At 46.8% G+C, this 25,726-nt stretch overlaps 1 protein-coding gene across 5 annotated transcripts in view; it reads right to left on the bottom strand.

The window, feature by feature from the left end:
* The window catches only part of PMFBP1 (polyamine modulated factor 1 binding protein 1), an 881,291-nt gene that overhangs the window by 62,733 nt on the left and 792,832 nt on the right, over positions 1-25,726 (bottom strand). For 4 of the 5 annotated variants that reach the window (XR_011199809.1, XR_011199812.1, XR_011199810.1 and 1 more), the window contains 3 exons: positions 16,541-16,603; positions 11,245-11,354; positions 11,033-11,107 (listed from right to left, as the gene is read on the bottom strand). Coding sequence is in view for 1 of the 5 variants with exons in the window: in XM_069216463.1 (XP_069072564.1) it covers positions 11,033-11,107; positions 11,245-11,354; positions 16,541-16,603 (248 nt within the window). In the remaining 4 variants the exon portion in view is untranslated. The remainder of the gene's footprint in view (positions 1-11,032; positions 11,108-11,244; positions 11,355-16,540; positions 16,604-25,726) is intronic. The other variant, XR_011199811.1, reaches the window with a different exon arrangement.

Below are 25,726 nucleotides of genomic sequence, written 5' to 3'. Positions count from 1 at the left end.
GAAAGGGGCGAAAGACAGACTGTTGTCGTGCTGGCGCTGAAAGGCCCAAGGATCTGGCCGTGGCCCGAGAATCCTTGAACCTCTCAAGCACGGAGTCTGCCTTTTCGCCAAAAAGGGGAGAGCCATCAAAGGGCATGTCCATCAAGTTGGACTGAACATCTCCTGAAAAACCAGTGGAACATAGCCAGGCGTGGCGACGAAGGGCCACTGACGATGAAATCGCTCTGCCCAGCGAGTCGGTCGTATCCAAGCCACACCGGATTGTAAACTTGGCTGCATCTCTCCCATCCTTTACAGCCTGGGTGAGAGTGTCCTGCACGCCCTCCAGGACCTGGGGCAGCACTTGTGCCACCGTATCCCATAAAGTATGGGAATAACGGCCCAATAGGCAAGAGGTGTTTACAGACCTCAATGCCAAGCTGGAGGAAGAAAACATCTTCTTCCCAAGCTGATCCAGCCTCTTGGATTCCCTATCCGGGGGAGCGGAAGGGAAGGCACCACGTGAAGTAGAGGCTTGGACAACAAAGCTCTCAGGAGTGGGGTGTTGTGTTAGAAAACGAGGGTAGCTGGGAGCGGGTCTATGGCGGCGGCCGATCGTCCTATTCACAGGAGCCCCTGTGCTGGGTTTGGACCACGTACCCAGAAGGACGTCTGTAAGAGCCTCATTGAAGGGCAACAACGGTTCCGATGTTGACACCCCGGCTGAAGCACTTCTGTCAGGATATTAGTCCTGACTGGCACCGTAGGCAATTCTAGGTCCAAGACCTCAGCTGCCCTACGCACCACCATAGCGAAAGAAGCCCCCTCCTCCGTAGCCACATTAGGAGGAGAGAGCAAACCAGTATCTGGAGATGTGTCCAGTCCACTGGCCTCCCCTAGATCCACATACCAGTCCTGTTGCAAACCTGATTCTAAAGGGTCCTCAGACCCCTCCCATTCCTCTCCTGCGTCTGGCTGTTCCAAATAATGCTCAGACAATGATCTGGGCCGAATCGGCTCCGTCGGAGTCGACGTTGTACGACGTCGCTCCGGCTCCGGATCATCCGGAATAAGGATGGGGCTGCCACCGGTGGGCGCCGGTGGCGGAATCGTCGACGTCGGACCCGGCACCGAAGGAGGTTGACTATGTGAAACCGGCGCCGGTCCAGATCCGTTATCGGATCCTGAGGTCCCCAATGGCGCCAAGGTCGAAGCCGCCGGTGTCGAATCCAAAGGGGCCACTGCTGAGCCTGGGGGGCCCGAAGACCCACCAGAGGGTACAGCCCGCTCAAAAACGAGACGCATGGCCTCGTAAAAATTATTTAATTTGAGCGGGGTCGATCCGGTCCCCGGAAAGGGGGGAAGACGCGGAGTCAACCCTGGTGACGGCTCCGCAGAACCGCGCTCGGAACGTCGACAGTCCCTAGATGCCTCGTCAATCGACGGGCGTGGCGAAGATGAAGTCCGCTTGGACTTCTTCTTCTTGTGCCTCTTACCTTCCGATGACCTTGTGTGCGAGGAAGAGGACTTGGGGCTCCGGGAGCGGTGCCGCGACCTCCTCCTACTGCGGGACCGTGACCTCCGCGGAGTCGCGCCGACCGAAGACGAATGTCGGGTCGCAAGAAGCTTAAGGGATCTCTCCCTCAAGGCCTTCGGAGCCATGGCCCTACACTCGGAGCATGAGGTGGAATCGTGGTCCTTGTCCAAGCGCCAAAGACATACTCGGTGCGGATCCGTCACCGACATGGTGCGATGACACGCACCACACGGCTTGAATCCTGTCTTTCTCGAAGACATGACTCCAAACAGTCAAAAAAGCGTTGACAAACCGTCGAAGCAGGGTAGCTCTTTCCAAAAAAGCGCTTAACCGGCGCGGAAGCAAAAGAAATGACGTACGCGTGCCGAGACGGCGTCTATATAGACAACCGTGACGTCATAGACGACTCCAACGACGCTGACGACGCACGCGGAGCTGGTCGACGCACGCGGATCCGAACGACGCCGTCCGACGGCGCACGCGCAGGGTACTGCTCACAAAAAACTCTGGATTCGAAGCTGACGCCAGGGAATTCTAAGGTAAGGAAGCTGCAGCTAGAAGTCTCTATCAGATTTAACTAATTTTCCTGCTTGTGATGCGGCCAAAAGTGGGGTCAGGACAGGGGGGTTGGTCATCTCCATCATCTGGAGAGACCTGTGTCACATTACAAAGGCAGCAAGGCCTTTGAAGCTTCCCCCCTGAGAATGTCCATCCTGCCTGGGAGAAGAGGTCACATCTCTGCCCAGAGCGGGACTTTGTTCTGAGCCTCAGAGAGTGCTGGCTCTCACCTCAGGGGCCCAGAACTCGATCTAGGGTGGCTGCACTGGTCTGGATCAATCAGTGAACACACCAATAGCTGGGTGGGTTTTCAGGGGGCACCTTTACCTTGCCCTCTGGGTGCATTTTTTAATAAATCCATAACTGGGGTCAGTGAGGGTTTAGTATTCTGAGATGTTTGATACCAAACATCCCAGGATTCAGCGAAAGTTATCATACAGCTGCGAAACTGGTAGTGACCAGTGTCCAGCATGTGCATTTATAATAGCTTCCCTGTACATTTACTATGTCTGACAATCGAGAAAGCTATAGCAAGGGCATATCTGCTCATGCAGTTATGCCCTCACATGTAATATAATGCACCCTGCCTTAGGGCGGTAAGGCCTGCTAGAGGGGTGACGTACATTTATTACATGCAGTTTTTAGGGGACATGACACACAGGCTGTGTGTCATGTTGTGTTTTCACTTTTAGGAAGCACCTTGTCACGCAGCCTGCAATGACAGTCTGATATGAAGTTGGTACTTGGTCCCTTAGAGTGGCACAAGTTGTGCTGCAGCTCTTATGGACCCTCTTCAGTACCCATGCCCTAGGTACCATTTACTAGGGACTTACGGAGGTGCTAAAGGGCCAGGCCACTTGAAGATCAAGTGACCAGGTGTCTTGTTTTGGGGAAGGAACACTAGTACTGGGGACCTGGTTAGCAGGGACGCAGTGCACTTCAGTCAAAGTTGCTTCAAACACCAGGCAAAAGTGGGGGTTTACTACAACCAGAACCCAGCTTCCTACAATCTCGAACTCCTATGTGGTGGGGAAGGGCACCAGGCAAGGCTGTCCTCTATCCCCAATTGTGTTTGTCATTTCTGTTGAGCCATTGGCCAGTAGGGCATGGACAGGGGCATCTTACCGGGGCTGCACCAGAGAGGAATACCTCATAACATAGCTTTAGTTGGCGTTATGCTGTCATTCCTTGCCAATGCAGAGGAGGGCCTGCTCGGAGCGATCTCGTTGCAGTAGCGGTTCGGTACTAGTTCAGGTCTTTGTATAAAATGGAAAAAAATCACTCATGTTCCCCCCCTTAATCCCGAAATGCAACTACTCGGGGATCTGTACAGGCTTACGTGGGAGGGAACGTGTATGAAATACCTTGGGGTCAAAATATATCACACATTTAGAGTTGTGCTAGAAGGCAACATCGGGATGGCTCTGAGGGCATTTCGTGAAAGTGTGATATTGTGGAAGACTCACCCTGTATCAGTAGCGGGCCACACAGCGCTCTCCAAAATGGTGGTTCTCCCCTTACTGCTTTACTTTTTTGCCACTCTGCCAGTAATAATCCCCCACCAGCTCTTCAGGGAGATGGACTCCTTGGTAGCTGACATTACCTGGGGACCTGGCAGATGAAGGGTAGCCATGTCCAAACTATGTAATTCTACAACCAACGGGGAGCTGGCAGCAACCGATTTAAAAACATTACCTAGCAGCCCAAATCCAATGATTTTACTAATGGTTGCACAACCACCTGCACCCTGAAGGGGAGCTCTCGATGGGGTCCAAGGACTGCACATATTGCTTCGAACTCTTCTGACTTCCAAACCCCTTGTAGTTGGGAGATCCATGGATTCCAAACTATCCAATGCTGCTGGCAGCACACTCGCACCCACCCCCCCCCCCCCAACCCTATGCACCAGAAATGCTATTGCAGAGCTTGGAGATAATAAACACGACAGGGGCCCTGACAGGAGTCATGGAGTGGTCAAACTATGATATAATCTGAGTGGGGGACCTTTACAGGAATGATAAGCAATTGTCCTTTGCAGACCTTTCAGAAATGTCTGAACTACCCCCGGGTCAATTCCTGTTGCATTGCGCAGTAGTGCTCTTAGTGTGGAATTACTGAGGCAGCGGGACATCGGAACCCCCAGTTCATCATGGCATCCGCGTTCTCTGTATAACTGCAGGTAATGCTCAAGCAGTCACTCTCCTGTACCTGGCCCTGCAGGCAGGTATCAATACACCCCTGGAAGAATAACGCCTGAAATGGAAGGATGAAATGCCAGTCCCAATCCCCGAAGCGCAGTGGGTTTCCATCCTAGCTAACACTTACACTGTCTCCCGCAATGCCAGGTCTAAGCTAATTAACTTCTATTTTTTACATAGAGCTTACCTTAAGCCGGGTACATTTATGCGAGATTTGATGCACAAGCTGTTAACTCTCCCCAGGTGTGGCGGAACAGGGGGCCGGAAATGCTCCACATGGTGTGGAACTGCCCTAATCTCCGTGACTATTGGGAGGGCATAATCGCATGTATAAACAAGGTCACTGAAAGAAGGATCCTACGCTCTTCGGTGGTGTGCTTCCTGGAAGGATTTCCTCATTCAGCTAAATTTAAAATGACCACCAAATTTGTAGACATGGCCCTCGTGCTCGCAAAGAGGGAGATTACACTAAAATGGAAGGCTGCCACAAGCCCTCAGGTACATAAATGGGAGGAGGTCCTTACTCAGTGGGCAGGATATGAAGGCACTGTATTGTTCCAGGAAGTGATGAGGGGCGAAGCACAAGTGATAAAGCCAGGGTATGGGATGTACTAGTAGAATGTCTGAAAAGCCCTGCAACTGAGAGCTCCCTACTCTCTGAACCTGACCAAGAGGAACATGAAACTTAAACCCTTCACTCTCATGTCTAGTACAAGTCTGAGTCATAACTCGCTTTGAGATGCCACAGGTAACGGCACACTACTGTATGGGAGGGACAAATAACATTGTGATCCTGAAACTGATGTGAGGCAGGAAATGGGTGTGGGAGAGTGGTTTGTGGGTAGGTCGGTCTCAACGACTGTGATTAGAGCAGGTTGACTGCTTTTATACAATATGTACGATCTGCCATACTAAGTAGAAGATGTGTTTAGCTATAACCCACTGTAATTGCGCTCTACTGGCAAAATCTCTCATCTGTAACCTGACCTTTGGCCTGCATTTCACAGGTTTTGTCCGATTAAAAGCAATACAAATTTGGATTAAAGGCTTGCACAATATGGCTTTCAGGGGTCAGGTGCTTGATGAGGCGATCCAGTTCCTTGGACGCATGGCTGTCACCTCTTTATCTGTCGACTAACAGATGGAAAAGAACATGGTTTTGACCACGTAGCCATCAAGGCACCCCTGTGGGTGTCATTGAATGGGATTAAGAGTTAGAAGTTACTGGTCCATGTTAGAGACTCTCTGTCAGGACATTTGTTTCAGTCTCAAAGAAGGGCAACAACAAATCTAGTACCACTCCAAATAAGGCACTTTCCTCTGCTGTTCATCCATGTGGCAAGTCAGCCTGTGTTTCAGGAAAGATTTTGAGCCCACTGACATTTTGTAAGTCAAGGTATAACTTCATCAGTATAAGGAGAGGGAAGCAACAAATCCCCCACTATATTATCAGGATCCTGGGTGCTCTATGTTCTGGTTTAGGATCAGAGCTAAAAAGAAAATTAAGCCTCTGCAGATGGTGGCATTATGGTAAAGGCATTTGATTGGAAGCAGGTACCATAACAACTGGTTGGGCTTTAGCTATTTCATAGCACAACATCAGTGGAGCTTGGGCTGACGGTAATTTAGTGCCAGACGTAAGTATTAGGACTGGATCATCAACTGGCACCAGTGGTGGGGTGGCTACAGCATCGGTGTAGTGGAAACCGGTATGCTCTTTTGGGCGGGAATGAAAGCTTGTACCAGTATCAATACAGGCCCATTGATGGGACCCAAGGGGGCAGAACCCATTGGGAGAAGACCTGCCAGTGATAACCCGACTGAAGGACCTTGCACCTTTGTGGAGCACAGAGACACACTAGAGGGAGCTGAAAGCACACTGAAGATTTGAATTGTTGAGTTCCCACTATGTATTGTTTGTGTCTGTGCCTGTACTTTGATGTACAAACAAGTTACTTATGTTCAGTAACGAATAACCTGATAGACTTCTAGTAGCAGATTCCTTACCTTAGCATTCCCCCCAGGCGTCAGTCTGGATCAGGAGATTTTTCTCACGCAGTACCCCTGCGTGCTGTTAGGTGGTGTCAGTCGACTGCATCCTTCGTTGGCAATGTGTTCGCCGGATATGATGTTGCAGGTCATAAATAGGTGCCATCCCGGTGTGCTGACAGCAGTTCTTCTCCTTCCGCGCCAGCCTACTCGCAGATCCAAAGAAGAGCTACCCTACTGTCACTATTTGACTTGATTTTTTATTTTTTGTGCTTATGCTTGTACTTTGACTTACCTGAAGATTTTGAGCAGGAAATGGGACGGTTGAAGGAATGGCCTCAGGATTTGGCCTTTGACTTGGCTTGGGAATGGAACCTGTGCTATGTTTGTGACTACATTTTATGTTTGGCAATATACAGCTTTGCCTCACAGCCGGAGGTCACCTTCGGGTGCCATAGGGCGCATTAGCAACATGTGTTAGAGTCATGACCAGAGGGCCTGGTACCAAAGACATATCCTGAGGGTATGTGACCGACATCTGCTTCTTGCAGTCTCGGCGCAGGGCATGAAGCCTGTTGTTTTGTAGGGGACATCATTCCCTAATAAATTTTCTTTGTAGAATGTAAAAAACATTGAAAGGCCTACAAAGTAGAGAGCACAGCTCCGGACTCATGCTAAAGGCACAGAATCCTGGTTCCCTCCACCCATGTTTTTGTTTACCCATGGTTTGCTATCAGGAGTTGTTGGAATTTCACTTCCTGACCAGTCATTCCATTCTCTATACTTCAGGGGGATGACTTTCAGTAAAAAGGAAGGAAGTATCCAACTGGATGATCTGAAGGTTAACCTACTTTAAAGTAATCTACCTGCACTGCAACAAGAAAGACACAGCCCACCTGTGACAGGCCCACAATCTGGTACTATGATATTAAGCCATTAAAGAGATTTTGGGTTGTAGGCAAAGAGGAGAGAGATGGCAAATGATGTTGCTGTATTCTGTCAGCTCCTCTTCCTCTCTAAGGGTGAAAACACCGTTGCTACATTGGAGGCAGAAGTTGTTGCCTGCTGAACTGATAGCTGTTGCTTTAAAACGTGAGGTACTATTGGTGGAATTAATTGTAGAGGCCAATCAGAGCACAAGCCACAGCCTTTGCTGTACTTCAATCCATCCCATGAGTTGTCTCCTTTTTCATCAAACAGTGTTTGGCATCATAAGGCATGTAGATGAACATTGCATGGGTGTCTGCACAGAAATCTATTGAGTGCTCCTCAAGACCAAATCAGACCTATAAAATCGATGATCAAGACCACCCACCGACTGGGTTCATCTATGCAATCCTTTGAAGGTGAAACAGCAGTCCCCTTTAGTGGTCTGGAAAGCTAAAGAAGATCCACTCCGTGTATTCCAATATTCCATGAGAATAGCATGCCCCCTCCTCAAGCAGGTGGCAGTGAAGGTTGCCAGGAGCAAGGACCTTCTGTCCTTGCACCTCCTGTCATTTGGAGTCTATCCAAGTTCACTGACAAAAATCATCTGAGGAGGCAGGTCTGTGTTAACTGACTCCTTCTCTACTCAATGCAGGAGTCTATTATGGGTTTTTATGGAAAAGACAGGAGTCGGGCCCCCCCAGCCTAATGGCCATGCCCAGGGGACAAATGTCCCCTGGGCATGGCCATTGGGCATAATGGCATGTAGGGGGGCCCAAGTTAGGCCCCCCTATGGCACTTTGAAAAAAAATATATATACTTACCTGGACTTACCTGGGATGGGTTCCCCCCATCCTTAGGTGTCCTCCAGGTCTGGGTGGGTGGGGGTGTCCCTGGGGGCAGGGAAGGGCACCTATGTGCTGTTTCCATGGTCTCTGACCATGGAAAAAGACCCACAGGCCCCCTTACGCCTGCCCATACCCAGTTGTTAAATAATGGCGCTAAGCAGGCTTAGCGCCATTATTTAAGGCCCTCCTCCTCCAGTGCGTGAATTCAGCACAGGGGATAAATATGACGCTAGGGCCATAGCGTGGGTTTTTTCCTGGAACGCCTACCTTGCATCTCATTGACGCAAGATAGTTTTCTGCAAGCAAAAACCAACGCAAACGTCATAACTTTGGCACTAGACGTGTCTAGCGCCAAAGTATAAATATGGAGTTAGGTTTGCACTGAATTAGCGTAAAAAAATGACGCTAATGTGGCGCAAACAGAGTATAAATATGGAACTATTTCTCTTTTCCATCAAAATGTTTTGGTACTCGAATAGTGAGATCTGGCATCTTCCTTAAGACTATAGGTATCTCACATCAAATACTGTGAAACAATCCCAGCTTCATAGGGCATTTTCACAAGTCTCAAAAAGGGATGAAGTGGGGCGACTGGGCAAATAGCCTTCAGCCCCACTCCTTGAAAAGGCCTTGCAATGTGCTTTTGGCAAGGTTGTCTGCACGTGCAGCATGTTTTGCAGGGTGAGTCATTAACAGCCTGCACTATGAAACAAGCCTTGTCCACACTGCCAGGCCTCACTAGCAGTTGACTGGGTGTGGGAAGTGGGGGTTCGTAGGCCTTGAGACTTCAACCTACCCGCCCAACACCAAAGCATCTTTTGCCACACTACCAGTGCCGATGGCAGTTGCAGTGAGGCAGTGACTGCTTGGTCCAATAATTCAGAGAAGCCCCTTCTTTGTTGTATCTTGTTTGGAAAAGCAGGTTTAGGAGAACAGCTCTTAGAGTCTTCCTCGATCTGCTGCCCTACTGGCCATTTCCCTGACTGCTACTTTATAGTTGAGGTACAAACGTTTACACAAACAGTTTATTGTAGATTGTTTCACATTAGCACCTTAGATTACATCACTGCACTGAGTGGCTTTCATTAGAATTCGTGAACCGGAACCTTACTGATGTGACAGTTTTATTAATGACTGACAAGTCAATTGTCTTGTTTCTCCTTTATAAGCCTTTATTTTTTATAATTGGAACTATATTATGGTCATTTACACCACACACAAGCAAGATTGTTGTACAGTGTACATCTGGAACTGTAAAAGGTGAAGGTGCTCTCAGATGTGATCATCACGGAAACCAAGGCACAGGAAAGAAACAATCACAAAGGGTCACACTGGTTAAGCTTAGAAGCCAGGATTGAAACCATATACACAGTGCAATTCCAGTTCTTTATGGGTATTAAATTCTTTCCCCCTACTGCCCTGATGACAATTTTATTAGTGACCCGAGAGGCACGTCAGTTGTCTTTTGCCACTTGTACAAAGCCTTTCTTGTTGTAGATGAAACATTGTCAATTAAACCATGTAAACGTAGTCCTCACAAAGGCAGTAGTGGTAAATCAAATTTACCACCTACAAGTGTCCAACAGTATAAAGGTAGAACAAACTTATTTTCGTACTCCTACCAGTGGTGCTACGTGGTTAACTACCTTACTACCCCAAAGCAGAAGCATGTATTCAAAGATACATGGTATACAAATCTAACAAAATAACCACAGCACTGCAGCTAGAAGTCTCCATCACACCCAATTGAGGATGGAGACTTCAGATTTCCTAAGTCAAAAAAAGGCTTTATTTTGGCTGACTCTCACCTGAAATCGCCTCTCCTTCAACAGAAGTTAATGGGAGAAATACATTCCCCCAATCAATTTCCTTAAATTTCCCACTATCCTCTTCTAAAATGTTGACCTGTATGAGATGGCAACCTCTATGAAAAGGTTTGGGGTGCATGTGCACCACGCAGTGCGCTATCCCTGACTCAGTGATGCACCTGTTCAACATGTTGAGGGCCACCACTGTGTTGCGGGCCTAAACAAGCAATAATGGCCTTCTGGAAGGCCCGTACCTGTGAGGTCTTTGGGGGAAGAGGAGAGTTTTGGGAAGCTTACCTGTGAAGGCTGGAGTTTAAGATCTGGATTGGTTCTGAAAAGGGTGAATCTGATTTTCTTCCCTGAAAATCCTCAACTGAAATTCACTACTTTGGCCTTGATGATGCAGACGAGAAGGCGGTGGTGTCAGCAGTATGAGGATTCCTCTCTATGGCCAGAACAGCCTCATGACAGAAACGACCTTCTGCACAAGGAGCCCTGGATTTTGACTTGTATTTGAAGCTCTCTATGTGTGAGGCCATAACTTATTTGAATACGTACAAAGGCACATAACTCATACATGCTATCCTCGTGGTCAGGACAATAGGCACAACTAGCAGTTAGGATCAGACAGACATCTGTTAGAGTCAGCAACAGTGGGAAAAGGGCCTGAACAGACAGACACCTATAAGCTTCAACAACAATGGGAACAAGGGTGAAACCATCTTTGCTTATGAGGTGAGTCACACTGTGTCAAAAACTCTACAAAAAATGATTTGGAGAGAATACATTGACAAAACCCGACAAGTTCTGGAGCTCGACATCTCAATAGAGTCTTTAAAAGGAGATTATGCATCTCTTTTTCAATATATACAGGAAGGACAGCTCACTGATTTGCGTATGGGAGCACCACAGTGTCACCTAGCACCAGTGAGCTAGTAAATATTGAAACGTTCCAAATCCAATCTGCTGTCTGATGAGAAAGGTCATTAAGAACCTGTCAGAAGAAATATCTGGCAGAAAAAGATGCAATTATGCTACAAAAAAGAATGGGTGAAGTGTGTGGAGAATACACAATGTCTAATGAAAAAGAAATGCTGGACAAATGGGACATGAAAATAAATGTGGAGACCTATAGATCCACTTCTAACTTCATTACCAAACCTTACTCATCAGGGTTTATATACTTACTCTTTCTCAGCCATCAGATGTGCAATCTGTTTGCTCTGTTCCCGGATTCTGCACCCCAGCTTCTCATTGGCTTCCCTGCAACAAAGCACAAATATAACTGATTCGCGAATAACCATTAGCATGGCATAAAACACGCAGTGGAAGGTAAGATGCCAGAAACTTGTGGTAGGAAAAAAGAAGTGCCAGGGATTCTGGTTCAAAGACCTACTCACTTCTGCTCCTTGACCCACTGGTTCACGTTAGAAACAACCAGCTCACTCTCCCGGTGGAGTCTTCGGCTATCTGACCTGGATGCATCCAAGGACTGCCGCAGTGCTTCCACCTACAAGGTAAGGAAAGAGCCAATGTAAACCAAAAGGCAACGAATCGCTGCCTCCGGCCATGCACACCTACTCTGCCACACACAGGATTTATGGTTTGCCTGTGTACACAAAACACCAAATACCAGCTTTCTTTCAGTAAACAAAATTAACAACCTCTGATTTCCAACAATCCCATTTAGCACCATTTCTCTCAGTGACTCATCCCCAGTGTACGCATAATCCCTCCTAATCTACACAGAGCCCAGTGCACCCACCTTCTCCTAGTAAAGAAACATCACCCGCTCTGCCTCTCATTCATAAAGCCCAGTGATATGCACATGCACACAAACACTGAACCCAGACTGGCTCAATGCTGTAAAAAGGTCTGCTACATTTCTCACACAAAAACCACTGCCTCGGTCTACACACACCAAATACCAAGTCTTACTTGCATATTAAAAAAAACATGCACTTTTAGCCACAAACACTGATCAGTGATCTACTGGGCAACCGCAGGCTATCACCATCCATTGCCTGAGATCAGTCACTGGGCGCTCAGTGTTTCTCATCAAACCCAGGGGGCCCCAGCTTGCGAACAGAGCACCCTGTGGCTCCTACTGTACACACCTAGCACCCATAGGGTTTTGGGTGACAGATGACGGAGGGAGGTCTGTCCCCCAGGGGTATTGAGGGAAGCTGTTGCAGTCTAGATGACTGTGCAGCTTAGGGCTACCAAGGGAAATATAAGGGTCCATTTTGTGTCTGTCTACCACTATTTTGTGGTATTTACCAAGTGGCAGCACGTTAGGTATTAGCTAGCAAATTTTCAAAAAAGTTTAGTAGTCAGTAGCGATTTGGTAGCGTAGTCAGTTCTCAGGGGTTTAGTCAGCGAGTTAGCAGTGTTCGCACATAGCGTGTAATTTGGCTTCTCAATCGTGACGATGGCAGAAGAAAATGTTTAGCAGGCAATCTGACTTCTAGAGGAAGCCGGACACCTAGATTTGCTGGTGCAAGGTGGTGGGGCTGTGTTGGCAGGTCAGCCAGTGAGGCACGCACTTGACAGGGTAGCCGCCACAGTTCCTGCATGCTCCCAGTCCTGTGTAAAACACCCAACGTTCCAAAGACCCTGGTAAGCACACAGGCCACCCACTAGTATGTTAGCAGGCACAACTGTTAAGAGGCCGGGGGAATGTGCGGGAAGGGCAAAAACAGGGAGGATGCAGCAATTCTTCAAAGGAGTTTTTAAAGGGGTTTTCGTCTAGGGTACAAGGGGCCTAGTCTCATTGGGCAGAAAATCTGAAGTCAATCAAGGCACACCCGCATGCTGCATGAGAAAAATTGATGAAGGAGGTAAAAGAGGGCCGGATGATGAGCCCATTTGATGAATGGCCTATGGAGAATTTGATTGTCTCCCAATAGGGGTGGTGCCCAAGAAGGAATGAGGTCAGTTCTGATTGATCCAATACTTGTCCTGGCTGGAAGGGCACTCAGTGAATGACTTTATTGGCAAGGAGCTGTCGTCTGTGTCATATTCGTCAGTAGATGTGGCAATAGCATTGGTGAAAAACGCTGGGGTAGGTGCACGGAGGGCAAAATGCAACATTAAATCAGCTTTCCGATTTCTACTCATGCACCCAGAGGATTTTCAGCTGCTGGGTATTTAATTTGGAGGGCAGTGGTATGTGGACAAGGCCCTACCAATAGGATGTTCAATCTCTATTTGAGAGGGTTAGCCCCTTCCTGCAATAGCTGCCCACATGGTGCACTAGGCATGAATGGGTGACCCGCTACTTGGATGATTTTATGTCACTGACTCCGGCTCAGTGGACTGCCAGCGTTTGCTGGTACATTTTCAGGACCTCATTGAGGACGTGGGGGTTCCCCTTGGCAAAGGAAAAAACTGTGGAACCACAGACAATGTCATTCTTAGGAAATGAACTGGATTCTGAGGTCATGGAGGCTTGGCTGCCTTGTTACAAAAAACTGGGGATGCGGTTGCTATTGGACACAATGCTGGCAAAACCTACGGCCCCGGTTAGGGAGGTTCAGGTACTTTTGGGCCACTTCAATTTTGCATGTAGGGTGGTGCGAGTAGGTAGGGCATTTTGTAGAAGACTTGAACTGGCACCCTCAGGGCTATCATTGGCACAGCACCACATGCGCCTGTCAGCGGGGGTATGGGAGGATTTGGAGTTTTGTTTTGGAATTCCTCAATGGCATCCCGATCGCGGTGTCGCAAGAGTTTGAGTGGTATATACAGATCTATTCAAAAGAGGCAGGGGGCAGTAGGCTCGAGCTGTTCTGGCAGGGTCGTTGGTGTGCGAATGACTGGCCAGACAGTTGGAAGCACAAAGGAAGCAGTATTGCCTTCCGTAAGCTACTCCCATTGGTGGTGGCAGTTACAGTGTGGGGAGATCTGCTGGTATGCAGGAAGGTGCTGTTTCACATGTACAAAATGGCAGTGGTACAGATGGGCAATAGAAAGCCGGCAAAGGACACACAGGTGCTGAAATTGTTGAGGGTTGTTTTGCTAGTGTGCTTGCAGCATGATATTCTATTTAAGGCAAAACATGTGCCAAGTTTTGACATTGACATTGTGGATCCTTTGTCTCGTTCACAGTGGGAGAGGTTCCATGGACTGACCACGTAGGCAGACAGGGTCAAGATAGATATGCACTGCACCAGACTTATGGACAGCAGGCAACAAAGGATGTTCCAGTTAGTGGTAGGGTCTCTGGCTGTGTCCGTGAGGAAGGCGTATGCTCAAGCCTGGGAGGAGTTTACGGCATCAGGGGCTCGAAGGAGAGTGACAGATTGGTAAAGAGTTGAGGATGTGATGTAGTTGTTTCTGTCATTGATTGAAAAGGGGCTTTGTCAGGTCACGATCGTAGGCAAATTGCCCGGTATAGCTTTCATGGGCGAGATGTTCTAGGGTTACGCACCATCGGCAGGGGAACTGGGTCGGAGGATCTTAGAGGGCTGGGTGAGGGAACATGGTCGGGTGGGGAGACGGAAAAAACCTTTAACGTTGCAGGTTTTTTACAAGGTAATTGGTATGTTGCTGTGCATGTGATCCAATGCACACAAATCAACCCTGTTTAGCACACTGATGACATGGATGTCTTTTTTGAGCATTTAGGGTGTCAGAATTGGAGTGAGGCAGGGGCAGTTGGAGGGGCGGTACTGTGGGAAGATGTTAGTTTTCAACAGACAGGGGTAACCATTTGCCTGCGCAGTTCTAAGACAGATCAGGGATCATGGGTAACAGCAGTCATGTTTCCACCCTTGGTAGGTTTTTGCCCGCTATCGTTGTGCGTGAAACATAGTGGGCAGCAGCTGGTACTTACAGATGCAGTTTTCTGCCACGCGCAAGTAACAGTGTTTCAGTTGTTGGCAATCCTACAAAAAGTGCTATCTGGGTTGGGTTTAGTGGCTTCAGAATATGGCACTCGCTGTTTTCGTATGGAGGCAGCTACTGAGGCAGGTTAGAGGGTTGTTCCAAGGAACAAATTATGAGCTTGGGTAGGTGATCTTCAGACTGTTCTTAGCGGTACATCAGGAACGATGAAGGGGATGGGTTGTGCATACAATTTTCCTGTTTCCTATTGTGATATTCTTTTCAGTTTCAGTTCCGGGCTCATTGGCAGCTGGCTTGGCAGTTTGGAGTATTGGACATTCATTTGTGAAGTGGGCTGACAGGGAAGCAGAGAGGAAAGCTGGGAGACATAATCAGGCATTTGATTCTAATACCCAGTGGCCTGGCATGGTGAGGGGGGTATGCAGTGGAAATAACTTTTACCTACCTTGAACAAGCTGTTGAGGGGAAAGGTGTGTCCTGACATCCTGTTGATTCATTTGGGCAAAAATGATATGGTAACTGAGAAGGAGCTGTCTTTACTACGAAACATAAAGAAGGATCTCAGAGAGATAAAGGCTCTGTGTGCAGGGTGCTTTGTAGCTTGGCCAGCTTTCGGCCCTTGAAGGTGTTTGAGAGGTGCTAGTAAGCCAGCAGCAATAGACAGCAATAGACAGAGCAAGAAGAAAGGTAAGTTGGGAGGTGAGGTGCTTTTGCAGGAAGGAGGGTACAGTCGAGTTCAACATGTTGACTTACGTTATGAGGAAGGGAGCTTTTCAGAGATGATGGAGTGCACTTGCCCAGAATACATGTTGGAATTATGTCTGTTAAAGATGAAGAAGTTTTTGTCCTGAGCTCTGAGATTACGGGGATGACTCAGTGCAGACAAAGCCAAATATGATGTGGGAGATGGGGGTGGTTGGGCAGAAAAAGTCAAGTATGGACCTTTTTATAGTGGTGGTTGGCCCAAGTTTGCAGGGCTTTAGGTACGGTTATTGCTGTTGCCATATGCTGATCAGGCCGAGAGGGAGAGTGTGAACAAGGTCACACAAAGCAAGGCAGGATGTAAAAGGCTACGTCATAGGAAGTTCAATTTAGTAGACGTTATGAGATTCACTGTTAAATGGCAGGGGAAGTTAAAGTGTTACAACACCAGGAGTGCAGGAGGTCATGACATAAATAATTACTGGTTACCTTATGTGTGGGGGGGCTTTACGGGTAGGGGCAGGAAGGGTTGGTGACAAAATTGTATAGTGAGGTCTTAGTTTTGTAGGGCGGTATGCTGAGGTGTTATTGTGATGCATACCTGTTTCAATAAACCAGCCCTTTTCACACATACTAGAGAATCAGTGGTCTGTCTGCTCTCCCTTTCACCCAATGGCCTAGCTTAGTTTCAGGAAGCCCGGCTGTAAACTAATGGAAACGTGCATCTTGCATTAGCATGGCTGAGGTCTTTCCTGGGTGAGGTCACTGTATGAGGTGCATTTATTTGTAGTCAATTATCTGTACAGCTCCACTAGAGAGGTTGAAGCTGAAGACAAATACCTAGCAGAAAAGAATTACAGGGAAGACCCAAGTACACAGCTTCTGCTTGCAAAGACTGATTCTGCAGAGGGGAGGTCTCCCTCAAGAAAGAGGGGCTCTCATTGTCACACACTGATGTATTTATTGTTTATGTAACACAAATGTAGCTGAAGTAACTGTTCACTACGTGAAGACGCAAGAGCCAGTCTACAAGAGACGGTCACCTCGGATTACATAAAACAGTCTGGGGGGTGAAGGGGACTATGAAAAGGAAGGTCTGACTACAGAGCAGGCTTACGTCCTGGAAGTCTGTTGTATGACGCGTACCTCACCACAGACAGCTGTGTGCTTCTGCCTCAGTATGTTGAGTTCGTTCTGCAAGGCATCTCTCTGTTAACAGAAAAATGAAATTAAAAAGTAAACAAAGCAAGTATGTGTTAGAGGTGGAGATTGTGTCAGCTGCACCTACTAAACACTATGGGGCAGCTGCCCTACCATGGCACTTGTCAAGAAGCCTGCACTCACTTCCACTGCAGTGGGCTGAGCACTCTCTCTGAAATTAGTGCATCGATACCCTGTTCTCACACCAGTGAATACCCCTTGGACCGAGTGTAGGTATGCGCTGCCCTCTGGGGGTGGCACAACTCTCTGCACTATCCCCAAGCATGCACACTGTGCCACTCTCCACCAATCTCTGTGCCCCTCATCTAGTAGCGCAGACTTGAACTCATGCACCGCCTTTACTATGGCTCTGGATAAAATCTTGGCATCGCCCTCGCTTGGCGTACTGTGGCACTACTCTAACCGTCCACTGCCCTGGCTTGACACTGGCACTGCATGCCTCTCACCTCAGTGTAGAAACTTCAGTTGGTGATAGTATGTAATATATGTGGGCTGGTTTGTGTAACTATCGACATTTATGAGGTTTTTAAATTACTTCTAGGCCTTATGAAGTTTCGCATACCATTTCCATTGGAACTAAACATGTTGTCAATAAGTCTTTTATCTTATAAATTGATAGATATAAAAAAATCTTTAAGGGGAAACCTAAAGATACAATGAGCAAAATGTACTTTTTTGATGTTTGAAGGGGGAATTGGGAGTAATTTCTCTGAATACATGGGCAATGTGCTGATTAGAACTGTATTTCGTAAAAGAAATAAGTTACTTACCAGTACCTACAGTTTTCTAGCACTGGACTCTTAGATTTACATGGGATTATCCTTCCTCCTCAGTCAAACACGTATTGTATATGTCCTTCTTTTCACATTGTTGCTGTAGAAATCTGAATATAGTGGCCTCTCAACTTATGAACTGGATTGGAGAGAGTCTTAACATGCGCCAGCAGTACTTGCCTTCTTGGGGTTCAGTGCCAACAGCAAGTCTATCATAGTTGACATCTTTTTAAACACTTCTTTCCAATATTGGAATATATTTGGACAATTCCAAGCCAGATGGAAGAACTCTGCCTAGGGGTGTTTACACTGCTTACAAGTATGGCTCTTCTTGAAGATGCAAGTCCTGAATCCTAGCTGGAGTATAATATGCCATAAGTAAAATTTTAAAGTGTATGGCCCTATGCTGACCATTAATTGTGATTTCTGCGTTTGTAGGTAGTATAACTCCACTGTTTGTCCGTCAGCTCTGTTCCAGGGCTCCCTTCCCACTTGAGATTACCTTTGAGCGATGTCTTCGGTTTGGCAATCAAGGTCATGGCATAATTTGGATACTATTTGCTTCACCCCAGGTGCCACAATGAGATATGCGATCGTAGTTAAGTCAGGCAGTTTCCAAGGGATTTCAGACAATATCTATTTAAGTGTTGCTTTCAAACTGTGAAATAGGAAGACGTCTAATGGTGATCCACCTTCTATCCATAGAAACTCTTTGAATAATATAAAAGCGCTGTCTAGAAATAGCTTTCACATTGTTGTACATCCTTTGTTGGCAAACTGTTGTTTGCCTTTAGGTTCGGTAGCAAGAGGTATGAGTTGGTTATTTGTAAGAGGCATATATGGAGAGTATAGTTGACAAAGACCAGAGTATTTCATCCAAGAATGCCCTGCCTGCCCAGAGGCAAGAACAGGGTTAATTTCCAGTGATGAGCAGAGTATCTTCTAGCAGACTACCAAAGGCAATGGTGTTGGGTCAGCTATATCTGACACCACACTCATATGTTACGGGCCTAAGCCCTAGTGGCACCAATCATGAGCAATCTGTGCCTGTACACAAGCGTAATATAATACAGGGTCCGGTACCTCAAGTCCACCTTTTTTAAGTGGGATAGTCAACAAGGTCTATTTTATACAGGGCTGATTACCAGCCCAGATTAGTTTTGTTAGTGTCATTCGAACAGAATGAAAACAAGTGCCTGGTAGGGTGTAGGGGGATCTTATTGATACAGTAAGAAATTTGGGCAACACAACCATCTTTATCAAGGCAATTTCCCCGACCACCTTCAGTGGCAGTTTAAGACACCTGATCAATGAGGTGTTTAAGAGTCCTACTGCTAAGAAACTGCGTGTAAAATATGGTGTGGTTTTGTGTCCTTAAAGTGTAATATATTTCCAACCTTTAGGACCAGTAGGTTTCATTTGTCAAACTTTTAACTCAGGCCTGGGTAGCTGTGGCTCTCAGCAGCAAGGCTTACACAAAGGAACAAGTCTAGAGCATTTAAATGGAAATACTCATATGTAGTAACTGGAAAAATTATGACCCACTATGCGCATGGCCTGACGATCTCGGACCATCTCCTCTATTATCCGAGGAAACCTTGGAATTACCATGGACTCCAAATTAACAATGAATTCCCAAGTGGACAAATTAGCACCAACAAGCTTCATCACCTTGAAGACTCTGCGACGCATCTTCTCCCACCTCGGATTTCCACACAAGGTGCAGGCTACTATCTCTCTTGTACTATCCAAACTGGATTATGCCAATGGCCTGTACCATGGATCATCTCTATCTGTTATGAAAAAACTACAACGTATTCAAGAACTCCGCTGCCAGGCTACTATTACATGTAAAGCCACAAGCCCACATCTCCCCTGCCTTGACAGCACTACACTGGTTACCCGTTGCCAGAAGATCTTCCTTCAAGCTGCTTTGTATCACCCACAAAGCTATACATGGAACAGGACTGCTTTTTATCAGAAACAAAATAACCAAATACATTCAACAAAGAAACCTCCGCTCAAGATTGGCATCCCGCCTTAAAACACCACTTTACAGGAAAAAGAGTATATGTGGTACTTCCTTCTCGTTCAAGCAGCCAAACTATGGAATTCATGACCCCCAAATATAAGATCCACTGATTACTATCTTGTCTTCAGGAGACTACTCAAGAGTTGGCCCTTTCCTTCATAACCACCATTTTCAAACAGCAATGGATTGCATATGCCTGTGATGATAAATATTTTTAATCTGATTATGTGTATATTCTAGATATGTATAGTTCTTTAGGAAATATGTATCGCTACTAAGTCATAACAATAAATGACACACATACTATTTAAACCTGTTTAACAAATGTATATTTACTCACGATTAAATATGTGTATGAATATATATATATATATATATATGTGTGTGTGTGTATGCATGTGTTTATGTTGTGTGTGTGTGTATATATATCTATATATATATATATATATATATATATATATATATATATAATAATGTGTATGTTATTTTATGCTTAACATGTTCATAGGTCATTGCATAGCTCCTAGATAAGTTGTTATATTAGATACTTATGAATCCCTGCTCTCGTTTTGAATCACACTGATCAAATGTTTATCATAAGCATTTCAGTATTCAAAAATTGAGGAAAGAAATAAATGTTAGAAAAGTACACTTATTAATTAACTTCAAATATTACAAATCTTGAAAGTCTGTGTTTATACAATACTACTTGTCTTCTTATATTGTTATACCCATTATTATATTCCTTCAACATATAGGCCCTCATTTCGACCTCTGCGGTCTTTTTTAAAGACCGCCGAGGTACCGCCGTGCTGAAGACCGCCAGTGCAGGCGGTTTTACGCGCAGCGTATTATGACTGCTGGCAGCCCTCCGTCCTTTTTCGGACGGAGAGCCGCAAGCAGCCATACTGGCGGTCGGCGGGGAAGTGGAGGCTGCTCCACCGCCCCGTCATCAGAACACCGGCCACCAAATCACATCCCATGATTCGGTGTGGCGCTGTTCTGGTGACGGGGAGCTGGCGGCGGAGCAGCCCCCATGGATCCTGTCCCCTTCTGGAGGATCAACGGACAAGTTAAGTTGATCGTCCGTTAGGGGAGAGGGGTGGGGAGGTGTTGTGTGCGTGCATGGGGGTGTGCGTGTGAGTATGTAGAGGAGGTGTGAGTGCGTGCGTGCGTGTATGCATGCAGGGGGTGTTGTGAGTATGGGAAATGTGTGCGGGTCGGTCTGTGTGCATGCCTGTATGTGTGCGGGTTTGTGTTGTAGTGTATGTGTGCGTGTAGGGGTGTGTATGTGTGCATGTAGGGGTGTGTGTATGTGCATGTTGGGGATGAAGGTGGGGAGGGGGGTCCTGCCACCTTTGGGGAGTGGCAGGGGGGTGGGGGGAGGACTCGGGTGGGGAAGGGGGGTGGGGGAGACCCCTATCAGTGCCAGGGAAGGAATTCCCTGGCACTGATGGTGCCTACCACCATGGATTTCGTGGCGGTTCCAAACCACCCGAAATCCATGGCGGTATGCAGGGTTGTGGCGGTAACCGCCATGGTCATAATTCCATTTTTTTTCCCGCCGGCCTGTTTGCAGTTTTACTGCCACTTCTCCCCCGTCCGCCAGGGTCGTAATGAGGGCCATATTCCATTACTATGTATTTACATATCTATTTATTTAGTACTCTAGTCCGACTGTACTAGAGAAAAATTTAATAAAAATAAAAAAATCTATAAGTAAAATTCAAATTATAAATAAGTAAAATAAATTAAGAAAAAAGAAAAATAATAATGAATCGATAAATTAAAGAAAATAAAAATAATAATTAAAAAAGTATAAATATATAAATAAATACAAATAATATAAATGTACTCTCCTGTAAGCTTTACTTTGTCTGCCCATCACCATATGTCTTGTCTCTATCAAGCTACCCTCCATCCCCACTGTGACTCACCCCAAACCCATTCTACTACTTTCATCTCCAAAATAACCCTGCCTAAGCTCTTCCCTCCTCTTCCACATCTAGCTTACCCAAACCTCAATTTACTACTATGATCTCCCAAACAACCCTACTAAATTATCCCTCATTTATCTCACCTTTGACTCATCCAAAACTCCTCCTGCTACTATGATCTCCCTAACCCTTTCCACAGGCTCTTCCCTCCTCCATCTCTCCTTTACTCATCCCAAACCTCATCCTATTACTATAAACTCCCAATTAACACTTCCGGATTCTTCCCTCCTCTATCCCTCCATTACTCTAGTCAATCCAACTAACAAACACATATCATCTGCTCAAATTAACTCATAATAATACTAAAACTGTACTCATATTTCCTTATAATCCACCACTAATTCCTCTCAGGTTCCGGAGTAGCGTGCTACTCGCCGAAAAGCGCTTCGATGCCTCATCAGGGGTAGGAAGAGCTTTAAAAATACTACTATAAAACAGTACAATTTAAACAGCACCAAAGCAATTGTAGAAATCAACAACACACAAGAAATTCAACATCAATTTATAAAAATACACTTGGTATTTTTAGACACCAAAATGAAAAAGATCCACCAGAGTGTTCCAGAGATATAGAATTTACATGAGATAGTCAATCGGAGCATTTCACTCAACCGCAAACAAGCACTGCCAAATTCAACAAATGTGACTCTTCAAAACATTTTCACAAAAAAGTTGGGCTAAGTATTTTGCGGTCACTTAGAGTCACTTTAGGTTACCAAATCAAGTAGGAAGCCAGTCCAGGGACCAGCAAGATCCTCAGAAACAGTTACCTCAAAAGTACATCAATCCTCAGTCACTTCCAGGCACTTTTATCTATTGCAGTGGGTTCCTATAGTGGTCCTGATGCAAAAGATGAAGGATGCTGAAGATGCTCAAATATGCTATGGATGCGATGTGGTCAACACAGGCTTTCCTGTGGCTGCTCCTCGGGTGGAAAATCCCTCGAAATCCTGTTGGTGCTGGTAGAAGTCCAGTCAGAACTGGACCACCAGTCAATGGGTGTTGCGGTCACTGCCAGATCCTTCCCTGGGTGATAACGTGGCTTGTGGGTGAACAAGCTTCACTCAGACAACTCTTCCGGGCTCAGCAAACTCACGTGCAACTTCAAGCAGCGGATCTAGGTCTCTGATGGTGCACGGCAGCTTTTGGTGACGAGCTGAAGATTCTGGGCTACCAACTTGCCCCTGCTGGCTTCTCAGCTGTTGTAGTCCTGTGCTTCGAACAGGTGGTCAGCCAACCACCCACAGAGTTTCTTGACTTTGGCTGGGCTTTATAGAGAACTTCTCCATGAGCAGGGCACAGCATGCACAGTCCCTCTCCTTTGCTAGCCACCAGGTTCAGCAGATGGAGTCCACACCGGTGCAGCCTACATCACAGCAGGGCAGTCGTCCTTCGAGTCCTCCTTCTAGTCCAGACACAATCAGAGTTCTTGGTGCCAGGGATGCCCTATTTATGCTTAGAAAATGCCCTCAGGGTAGGATTTGGTTGGCAGCCTATGAACTGCCAGGTTTCCTGCCTCCTGATGACCACTTCCTGGGAAGTGTGGCACCTGGCTATCCCAGGATGCACCATTCTGTCCACTCCCAACATAGCAGAACCCCTCTCTTGTCGACCAGAGCTCCCTAGTCCACTGCAGAGTGTGGCCACTAAAGGATACCCACGCCCCTGGAAAACTAGCTTGACAACTGGCTTCCCTTCCTTGACCCTAGTGCCATCCTGTCTGCTTAAACAATAGAACAGTGGCTCTCCCAAGTGTTTCCCATTTTCCCTTTAAAGGCTGCTCAGCAGTGAAACGCAGTTTTTAGGCCAACACCCGTGTAGATTCCTGCAAGAGGTTGGTAACACTTCTCTCTCTCTGGAGGCGGCTCTTATTGTCTCCTGTCCTAGGAGTACTTAGCAAAAAGCTGTCTGCAGTACAGACCCCAAACAGGCACTGGAAATCTTGAGCATGTAAAGTGACAAGAAAATTGGTTATTTACCTGCAACTGTGGTTCTCCAGTATTGGTATCTTTCATAGATTAACATGCTTGAATCATTTTCCGTCGTCGAAGTGGGAATCCCAGGGTACATAGAAAGCAGTAGATTAAATTTTAAACATTGTGATCAATGGAAAAACCTTCACTTTTACAGCTTATTAGTGCTATCATATAAGACCCAAACTCCAGCCAATCAGGCAAGAACACCCTTTAGAACCCTCAGCACAGAGGCTCAGTCTCTCAGATTTTCTAGCACAAGTGACGTACGAAAGAGAAACATGAGGTGAGCCTCTATGGGGAGGAGGGTGGGTCACATGTGAATCTATGAAAGATACCAAAATTGGAGAACCAATAGGTAAGTAACTTATTTTCTTCTCCAGTATTGATGTATCTTTCATAGAATCATATGCTTGAATCAGAATAATTAGCAGTAAACATAAGATGTTAATATCTACATGTATAAATAAACATCTTAATATACATATCCATATAAATATACATACATCTGCATATTCAGCTGTAAACATTAGTATTAGAGGATGGTGGGCGTAGGAGGTTGGCTCTGTAAATGGTATCTCAAAGTGAGAGCTAGTGTGCACAGTGTCCAAGGGTTCCCTTTAGAGGTTGATAGTGGCAAAATTAATAATAATACTCTATTTTGTGGTAGTGTGGCCGAGCAGTAGGCTTATCAGAAGGTAGTGTTAAGCATTTGTTGTACACACACTGGCAATAAATGAGAACACACACTCAATGACTTAACTCCAGACCAATAGGTTTTTATATTGAAAAATATTATTTTCTTAATTTATTTTAGAACCACAAGATTCAGAATTCAAGTAAGTACATGAATTGTAAGTTACTTTCCATAGGTAAATATGGAACTTCGAATTAAAACAGTAATGTACAAAGTTTTGGCAAAAATGGCAAAAAGCTATTTAAAGAGTGGACACTGCAAAAATCAACAGTTCCTGGGGGAGGTAGGTATTGGTTAGTTTTTCAGGTAAGTAAAGCACTTACAAGTTCAGTCTCCAGGGCATAGGCAGCCCACCGCTGGGGGCTCAAATTAACCCCAAACACCCAGCACCAGCAACAGAGGGCTGGTCAGGTGCAGAGGTCAAAATAGGGCCTGAATAGCTTAGGCGCCTACGGAGAATAGGGGTGCTCTGGTTCCAGTCTGCTAGCAGAGTAATACCTGCGTCCTCTGGGAGCAGACCAGGGGGGTTTTGTAGAGCACTGGGGGGGGGGGTCTCAAACAGGCACACAAAATACACCCTCGGCTGCACGGGGCAGCCGGGTGCAGTGTGTGAAGTAGGTGTCGGGATTCAGATAGGAATCAATGGAGAGACCTGGGGTTCACTCTGGTGATGTAGGCAGGTCACGGGGGGCATCTCGGGCCAGCCACCGACTGGGCAAGGAGGGGGGCCGCCTCCTGGTCACTCCTGCACTGGTAGTTGGTTTCTCTCAGGCCTGGGGGCGGCGGGTGCAGTGCTTCTTCCAGGCATCGGGTTCCTTTGTTACCGGGCAGTCGCGGTCAAGGGGAGCCTCTGGATCCTCTCTGCAGGCATCGCTGTGGGGGTGCAGGGAGGTCGACTCAGGGTGTCCATGTCATTGCAGAGAGGACCCCCAGGTGACTCCAGTGTTGGTTCTTCTGGACACAAGATGGGGCATCAGGTGCAGAGTGTTGGGGACTCACACTTCCGGAGTGAGGCTGGAGTTCCTTTAAAGACGGTTATTTCTTTGTTTCTTGGACAGAGCCGCTGTCCACAGGAGTTTCTTGGTCCTTTGGGTGCAGGTCAGTCCTCTGAGTCCTCAGAGGTCGCTGGTCCCACTGGATGTGTCGCTGTGCAAGATCTTTGAGTCTGGAGACAGGCCAGTAGGGCTGGGGCCAAGTCAGTTGTTTTCTTCGTCTCTGCGGGCTTTCAGGTCAGCAGTCCTTCTTCTTGTAGTAAGTCGTCAGGAATCTGGTTTCCTGGGTTCAGGGTCGCCCCTAAATACTCAATTTAGGGGTGTGTTTAGGTCTGGGGGGCAGTAGCCAATGGTTACTGTCCTTGAGGGTGGCTACACCCTTTTTGGGCACATTCCTAATCCTATTGCAGGAATCCTCCAAAGCAAGATGGAGAATTTCCTAAGGCAGTGGTCACAGCAGCTCAGGACACCTTAGGGGCTGTCCTGGCTGGAGGGTGACTCCTCCTTGTTTTTCTCATTATCTCCTCCGGACTTGCCGCCAAAAGTGGAGGCTGTGTCCGGGGGCAGGCATCACCACTAGCTGGAGTGCCCTGGGGCATTGTAACACGAAGCCTGAGCCTTTGAGGCTCACTGCTAGGTGTTACAGT

The sequence above is a fragment of the Pleurodeles waltl genome, chromosome 12, assembly GCF_031143425.1.
Source record: "Pleurodeles waltl isolate 20211129_DDA chromosome 12, aPleWal1.hap1.20221129, whole genome shotgun sequence".
NCBI lineage: Eukaryota > Metazoa > Chordata > Amphibia > Caudata > Salamandridae > Pleurodeles > Pleurodeles waltl.
The sequence above is the reverse complement of the archived record's forward strand: the minus strand, read 5'-3'. Positions and strand labels throughout refer to the sequence as shown.